The sequence below is a fragment of the Colius striatus genome, chromosome 12, assembly GCF_028858725.1.
Source record: "Colius striatus isolate bColStr4 chromosome 12, bColStr4.1.hap1, whole genome shotgun sequence".
In the NCBI taxonomy this organism is placed as follows: Eukaryota; Metazoa; Chordata; class Aves; order Coliiformes; family Coliidae; genus Colius; species Colius striatus.
The window spans coordinates 17,520,151-17,528,902 of NC_084770.1; the positions used below are offsets into that span (position 1 = coordinate 17,520,151).

Sequence of the window (8,752 nt, forward strand, 5' to 3'; positions counted from 1 at the left end):
CTCAAGGCTTCATCTGATGCAGCAGGTTTCCTCCCAACAGGAAGTTCCCACTCCAGACCTTCAAGTACCTTAAGATGATGTCTGCATCCACAGTGTGATTCGCACTGCTGTGTCTTGTACACTGTTTTTTTTTTCTCCCAAGTCACATATCAGGACTGTTAGCAAAATCCCTTATTGAGTCTGATCTAAGGAATAAGCTAAGAATATTTAAGTCATTCTCAGTAACATTTAGAAATTGCAAGCTAAGCAGCTGCTACTTATTCTTACTAACTCAAACTGCATTACATTGCAAAAAGTCTTACAAATAAAACATATTGATTTTGTCAGGTTTGGGCTTTTTCTTTTCCCCAGACAACATATGTTGTATGTTCTGTATTTGTGGGGATACACATACACAGGTTTCATTGCGGTACTTCTCACTCTTGCCAAACAGATGTTGAGGAAAAGCAACTTAACACAACATGAGATAAAAGCTGTCTCAGATCAAAATACTGTGTTAAGAAAAATCATGTGAGTATGCAGTATACTAATATATATATTTTTACATACATAACTGATAGGTAGTTGAATTAATGCTTGACTACATTTGTTGAAATCATGCTATTAGATAGGAAAAAATGCCAAATACTAAGAATTATGTTAAGGGTAGCAACTGTGTAAGTTTAAGTTCCAAAGTACTGCTAGAATTCATTTTACCTACAGTCCAGGTGCTCACAAATTCTCTAATAGCTAACTGAAATAGTTTCAAAATTATTAAGAATTTTAAAAGGTATGTTGAAATAATAACTCTTTGTTGAAATAATAACTCTTTGAAATAATAAAACAGCAAGCGATTCCCAGTCCCCAAGCACAAAGTATTGGAGCATTATCCTGAGGCTGACAGACTTCTCTGAAATTTGCTGTAATTTGTGTAATACCCAATCAGTCTAATCCTTTCTTCATGACTAAGCTTGATGATATAATTCAGTTCAATTTACTCTCCAAGAAGACAAAGAGGTTAATTTTTTACCATTCAGAATGATGATGTTTCACCACCCTATACCCCTTCTCATTATAAAATAATTAGATTGGTATAGAGTCAGATCAGCATAGGAAAAGTGACATGAAATCCTTCATATCTATATTTTTTTCCTTGAATTTAGCAGTAGTTTTGGCCCAAAACAGAGTACTAACCACTTCAGGATTTCAGGCTCAGTTTAGCAAACATAATAAAGGCAAATTAAGTTAGAAGACTTCTGTGGCAACTTTCAGTATATTTCTAATCTACCCAAGAATAACTCTTTGGATGTCCATGACAATCCTTTCTTACCCTCAATATGTTAGTTCTGCTGCTTCTGAACCAATAACTGACCAAAAAAATCTGCAATGCGTTCCCTTTATCATGAAAAAGGAACTTGCAGTTCCAGAAGTCAGAAATAAGCTCGCCTCCCTCCTCATACAGAAATATCTTTCAAAAGTTGGCAGGAAAACCTAGTTTCTTCCACATCCACTGCTACAGAAAAGTGATTACAGTCTGATACGAATGTGTTATATAAACTTTCAAAGCAGAGAAAATTCCACATGGGAAAAGAAAAATTAAAATAAAACCTAATGAGTAGACATTTTACATTTTATAGTCATAAAACAGATACTAAAGAGAAAAAACCCCACAACTCTACAATAAAACCAAATCACAGTCTTTCAAGAGTTCAGAGGTCAACTTTTCCATACTAAAACCATGCAGAGTAAAGGTATAGAGTCCAAATATATACTTCACTGGATAGAGTCCAAAATAAAAGCCAGGATTCACTGATTTGCCAGAGATTAAATAAGGATTTCTTAAAGCACCAAATACTGCAAAACACCATAAAAAATCATTGCATTTAAACAATATTATTTGACAATTAGCTGGATCTAGGACAGTTAATCTATTATCTATAGATATTATATATATTCACTTTAAATTCTTTCTGTTTTTCAATTTGTGTACATTAAAGCTAACATTACTATGTGTAGCAGAAGGTTAGTGAAACAAAAATATCAGTAACTAACACAAATCCACGTTGTTGAAAATAACTCGTTTCATATAAGTGTATGAAAGCTTGCCAGGCATCATAAGAAAATTGAACAGAAAGAAAAAGTCAAGGTTTGTAAATAAGATTCCACACAAAACAAATCACAAGAAGCCTTAACACTGGCAGCTGATTACATTTAGACAAAAACACATCAAGCTACATACCTGTAAATCTGTTTAATGTTTTCAGCTTTGATTTCCTTGAGAATTTCGTGGTAGATATGAGGGTTATTTGGTTCTTGAGATGCTGGGGGAGAAGGGCATTTTTTTCGTGCATAATATCCTATCACGATTCCAAAAATAAATAAAATCAAAGCAGTGCAAAATACTTTCAGTATCTGAAAAAATCTGCAGCGGTTGCTCTTTGGTGCCTGTCTCGTATAGTGTGAGACGTAGTCGGGGTCTTCCTGAAGCCGCTGGAACCTTCCCTTTGGAGAAGATGATGGCTGGATGGGCTCGAGATCAAGGTCAGGGCTCTGCGAGTTTCCCGGGTGATGCTGACCAGCACTGTCCAGTCGGAAATGGTCAAAGCCTGGCTCCTCCAGCTCTTTCTCCATGTCCCATTCCAGTTCCAGCGCTGTGGCTTGGAGCTCATCGTTGTCAAGGTACGGAGAATGCCCCTGTGCTCTCTGGTCTGCGTTCACTTTGTGATAGGCCATCTTTTTATCTATTAAAACAAAAGTTTTTAAAACCCCTAAATGTTTGTTTTCTTATTCACACCTAAACAATTTATTTCTTCTTGTAAACCTGGCAGAATAAACACATACAATAAAAGGTAAAAGATGGGTTATCAGTATTTCACTCTCTCTGTTTCCATCATCATGTCTTTTTTGTGGGATCAGCAGTCCCATGAACATTATCAGAGGGGAAAGAAGATATTTAAGAGAATGTAATATATTGTAAGAATGTGAATAAAGGGATTTTTGCCACTGGCAAAACACAAACATTATCCTATTTTGTCAGTCCCCAAGATAATATTTAAAACTGAGTGAAAGCACAGAGTTTCCAAAACAATTATTTATTATCTGAAAGTACTTTGAAAGCTTAACAACTGTGTGCACCAATTTAATTTAACACACCATACAAAGTGATGTAAAATAAAGTTGAAAAAGCAGATACAACTTTCCTGATCTGATTCGAAACACAAAGAAACAATAAGTTAAAAAAGAAATTTCAGGGTGACACTGTACTTACACATCAATAAAAGGCTTGCATTTAGACAGAGCATTCTATTATTTATAGGTATTTTAAATGCATAGTTCCTGAATGACTGATGAATTTACTCAGAAATTGTCCCAGCTGTTTTGCTCCAGTTATTTTTCCCATTTTAATGAATCAAAAGCATTGCCAGGTAAGTATTTATATCAAAATCGTTTCTTTAATAGCAAGGCATATTGTGTCAGTTCTAGATATTTCTATGAAAGTATGAGCCCTCTAAAGGGAACTCTGACCTCCAGTACAAACATTCAAAGTCAATTTTCAACAAATCATTTTTAATAGACTGCAACAATAGGGTGCCATTTTCCTCCATGTTTTCACAATAGCTACTCCATCACATAAGCATCTGTAATTTAGGGCTTTTCAAAGATCAGATTCACTCATCAATTAGGAAAAAAATGAAGAAAAAGATATGAAACCTCTCAGAGTGATGGATATTGGACTGACACCTCCAACACTATATTGTCCCTCCATTTTTATATTTAAGGCATTTTCTTCCTCTAAGACTTACCTCTAGAAAACATTGACACCACATAATAGATAAACCTTCTCTAATGGCAAAATAGAATTTAGCTTTTTTGAAGCTCTCTGAAGAGAGCAAACTGTTAGAAAGCACTGACATAATGAAACAGCCTATTGTCCACTGAAAGACTACCTTTTTCTGTACAATATCAATTTACAGATCCTATTTCCTTGCACAGTCATATATCTATCCCTCACCTATGGCTGTCAGGCAGTCTAGGAGCAGTCAAGAGAGCTCACACTTGAGGTGTACGTCTCAAGCGTAGCTATTGTATACACTTTGCAAATCAATTCCCCACCTGTGGTCCAGATTCTTCTACATGCAGTGGAAGCAAACATAAGTTAGAGTAGGCTCAACTAAAGCATCTAATATTAGGGTGAGAATCTGCATTACTCATTTAAATAATGATAATGTTAAGTCTCTAAATTCCAGTTGAGTCAACAAATGGCTTATGCCTGCAAAGCTATTCTGGCTAAACTTTATGGACCTTGTTAGCCCAGCCCTTGGCTTTGCAAACATCCCTCAGAACTGTAGTGCTACAATCCAGAAGGTCAACCTCTTCCCCCACAGTGATGTGTCACCTCGAGATTCCTTAAGGGAGCACTGTCTTCTCATCTAGGTTGTTAAAGAAAGTATTTAGGAATGTCAGCCCCAAAACCGATTTCTACACTTCTTACTGAGCTCCAATTGAACACCAAGTGATTTATTAATATTCTTTGAAAAAAATGTGCTAGCCTATTTTTAAACTATTTATCTGCCTTTTCACTGTCTCCTCCTGTTTCATCAGTGGAAGGATTAATTTGCAAACCAAAAACGACAGAGGTCACTCCTAGATAATAACCACCTCATCTTTCCAACTTTATTTTCTAATAAAAAGCAATAGGAAATGAAGACAGGTGTTTGGTCCTTTCAAAACAATTCAAATCATTACTGTATTCCATAAGAACTTGATTTTGACTCCAAAATGACTGCAATCATTTAACAAACTGCTTCAGTCAAAGAAATAAACCCTTAACTACTATATTACCCATAGAACAGGAATTAAGGCAGTTTTTCAGATACAGTTGCATGGTAAATATTAATCTTGCTAAGCTTATAAATGTTGACCATTGCCTATTCATGGTGGTTAAGTTTTCTCTGTATTTCCCATATTTTTAAAGTGTATCTTACTGTTTAATGAGGTTTTATTAAAGAAGGTCACATAAATCAATATGTAAGCACATAATAAAGACTCCTATGGAAATTTCTTTATATGGTTGTTCATGCAGACGAGTAGTAACCACGTTGTGCAGCTTAGTACCTCAGCAATTCAATTTTCATACAAAACACCAAAACTCACTATCTCACTCCAGAAAAAAAACACAGTCAACTGATTCGATTCCATAAATTTGAGACCAATCTTGACCAGACTTTGGAGTACGTGATCTTCTTAGCAATGCATGTCCCTTAGTTAAAGAATGCAAGAGTAGGCCCAGTTATCATCTTCACTTTTGACTATAAGGACCCAGCACAACTCACCACCAAGTATTTGAGATTAGGGCCTGCAGTGTATTTAATCATGACAATATGCTTTTAGAAAGGGGTTGCCTGACTCTCAAGCTATTTGTGTCTTATAATCAACACTACCAGTTCTAGTTAGTATTTACCTGGTTAAGGATGATGATGTCACTTAAAATTATGATTCAAATGCAATTTTATATAGCAATTAAAAAGACAAGGAAAACATTACACAGAGAATAACAAGTAAATAGACAATGGAAACATGGATAAACTATGAAGTTAAGAAAAAACACAATGATACTCTAGTTCAGTCTTCTCTATAACATAGACCATAAAATGAACATATTTTTGAAAGACACTTTTGAAAACTTCAGGAGATAGAAAATCCGCCCCATCTGCCAGCAAGCTGTTTCAACATTTAATTGTTTTTAAAGACATGTTTTATTATAAAGATAAAAGAGCAACTGCAAAATGCCAAAAGTCTGAATGTGCACCGAGTGAGCTTTAAAGCCATTCTATAGGGACAGCAAAAGGGATCATAAACTCTGAAATACTGGACAGAGTCAGGTTGCTGACCAATAAAGTTGATGTGCATTTCTATTCTTTAACTTATTTGTGAAGAGAATGTTTATAGAGAGATATTAAGTAACTTCTAAATATCCTTTCAATTAATTATACACAAGAAATTAGGAGAGTCAGCTTTATCAGACCATTATTGTCTTTATGAGCCTATTTCAAATCTTACTGTTCCCTCATCTTAAAGCCAATGCACCCACATCCTGTCTGATGGGTATCTCTTGTTATGAAACAACCAGAAACTTTGTTTTTTGTTGATATCTTTCTTGCTTGAATCCATTATCAATGAAGCCTTGGAAAACATGTAATAAGGACCACATGAAAGATGTTGCATCTATATCACTGCCACTCCACAACAAACCTCTACAAGAGAAAAGTCAACTTAACACGAACTTTTTAGAAATGCAACAAGGAAAGACCAATATGAATATATTACAGTAAATTCTTTGTGACTGCTGCTGTAGTTGTTAAGTTCAGCTCATAAGTAGTGGAGTCAATTAGCAGGCTCATTCACAGCAGGAAGAGGGGCAAGTGTTAACATGCTGCCCATACCAAATGCTTTCTTGAGCCATTTAGTGTTCATTACCGAAAAGGCAAGTTTTACTCAGGAATGATACTGAATGCATTGCAGCCTCCCTATATAGTCATAAAACCAGAAAACCTGAGTTGTTGGCTAATGTCATCTTTAAAAGTTCTCTCATTTTTATTTTCTTCTCGGTATCTTCTATACAGAGTGCTTTTGCTTTAAGTCCTGGCAATCTTTTTGTGTTTAGGCAAACCCCCAAAAACATGTGATGTCACCAATTTCAAGGGCAATAGCTGTATTTAAGTGTAGAAATACACAGGCACGTGCAAGTCTTTAAAGGGTATATTACAACAATTGAGTACTTTGTGGAATGAGACTAAGCCAAGTTTCAGGCCCAGACAAATTTCTTCAGTTATAAATCCCTAAGAAAAGTCATTTGCAGAAGAGATTAAGACACCTCTGTCATCAGCAACATTAGACTACTCTGTAATTCAAAAAATAACGTGATATTTCCATCATCACTGCCTTAATTTTCAACAGTGATGATTTCTCTCTTCCCTCACGTTTCAGATATGGGCTTGGCAACCAGTTCAGTTACAGTAGGACAGTTAAGTTCCTTGTCACTCTACACAACCACTGTATTAAAACAAATCACAAAATTTACCAGTTGTTCATGTTTCCATAGCTGACTCAAGTCAAACACAACTTGAATGAAAGTGCAGCGTTGTAGCAGAAGACAGACCAGGGAGACTGACACAGTTAAGTCCAAGCTGTCTCTTCATATAACACCACTAAGCAATTTCTGGCACATGTGAGTGATGTAGAAAGCTGAAGATCCTATAATAACATTGCTGAGAGATTTTGTATCACGAATAACCACGTGGACCAAGATACCATTAACACAAAGGATAACTACATGACAAGAACAGGACCTCTAAAGCACCTTGATTTATATCATCCACAATGATGTCCAGTTGGAAGCAAGAGTTAACTTGCCTATCAAAGCACTGATCAAATGCATGAGCCACTTGAGCTAGAATATCATGGGCCATCCAGGTGTGCATAGGTATAACATATGTATTTGCTGCCTTCTCAGAACCTTTGAAGTCCTGAAGCTCAGAGAAAGAAGAATATCCTGGAAGTTCCTTCTCACTCAGCAGATAACTATCACATAAAGATGAGGCAGACTCATCTCTAATATGCTGGGCATGTATTACTAACATAGATCTTTTCGATCCTCAGAACTATTTAGTTTGCAAATACATATTTGCCTGAAACAAGACTCTGAAATATTTACTGAACTTCTAGTAGCTAACAGCATCTGTGATATGCATAGCCTACCTAGGAGGTTTATTAAAACTGCAGCACAATCAGATCAGTTTAAACAGTTCTGTTACAGAGTCTGTGCATTTCTTGTGGTACATGCTATGCTGCTGCCTTTGTTTGGCTTCCATTTTCAGAATAGCTTTTCCTTCCAGTTCAGGTGGGTAACAGCTCAGTTTTCTAGCTGCTCACTCTTTACAACAATCATTTGTAAACATCAGAATGACAGTCTCAAACAAGGAGGGATAAACTTCCCACACACACTGGTTCCTTAGTGCATCAACTAATCACTCCTCTTTCCTTTGGGCTCAACACTCAGATCCCACTGTTGTCCTTGTGACAGGCATGGGATAGGATTGAAGTGTTTCTAAAAGAAAAAAAGTGAATGAAGAAACAGGACTTCCAGTGCTAGGAGGAATGTGTTGTGTATGTGGGTTTATGCGTCATTCTTAAACTAACCATAAGGAAAAGAAATGATGTCTTACCTCTCTGTTCATTTGTACTAGGCCACAGTCCCATCTCACCTCTCCTGCCCCAACCACTTCCCCCCTACATTCACTTTCCCACATCTCTGCCTGAGTCCCTCATCCCAGCACACTGAGCTCTGCTTCTCCAGAATAATAGTGTCCCACCACTATCCTAAAGCCTTTTGCTCCCCCTCTTCTCTGCTGCTGAAGCTGACATCCCACTCCAGCGCCTCTTCCTTGGCTTCCCTGGGGAATCACAATAGCTGATGGGGTGAGAAAAGCCCACCTGACATTAAGGGTCCATTTGAAAAAAAAAAACCATGCTGGAATTCTTATCCATGCTTCAGATTTCAGAGTCTGGGAAACATTATACAAGTATAACAAACAGAACACATTAAAAAAGGATGCGGTTGCAAAAATTAACAGTATGTTTCCTGAAACAGAAAAAAAAAAAAAGTCAGCCATCTGTTTCAGCCAGTCCTTGCCATAGTTTGGTTTTAAATGCAGCATTGCTGGATCCTGGGTGAAGCCACTTCTTGAACTCTTCTGCTCTCTCACACCCAGTG

General features: G+C 36.7%; 1 protein-coding gene across 1 annotated transcript in view; it reads right to left on the bottom strand.

The window, feature by feature from the left end:
- Positions 1 to 3,584, bottom strand: part of NAALADL2 (N-acetylated alpha-linked acidic dipeptidase like 2) — a 253,407-nt gene extending 249,823 nt beyond the window's left edge. Inside the window, exons 1-2 of the mRNA XM_062005290.1 lie at positions 3,518 to 3,584; positions 2,219 to 2,720 (exon numbers count right to left, since the gene is read on the bottom strand). Coding sequence (XP_061861274.1) covers positions 2,219 to 2,720; positions 3,518 to 3,584 — 569 coding nt within the window. The remainder of the gene's footprint in view (positions 1 to 2,218; positions 2,721 to 3,517) is intronic.
- Between the last annotated feature and the right edge of the window lie 5,168 nt (positions 3,585 to 8,752).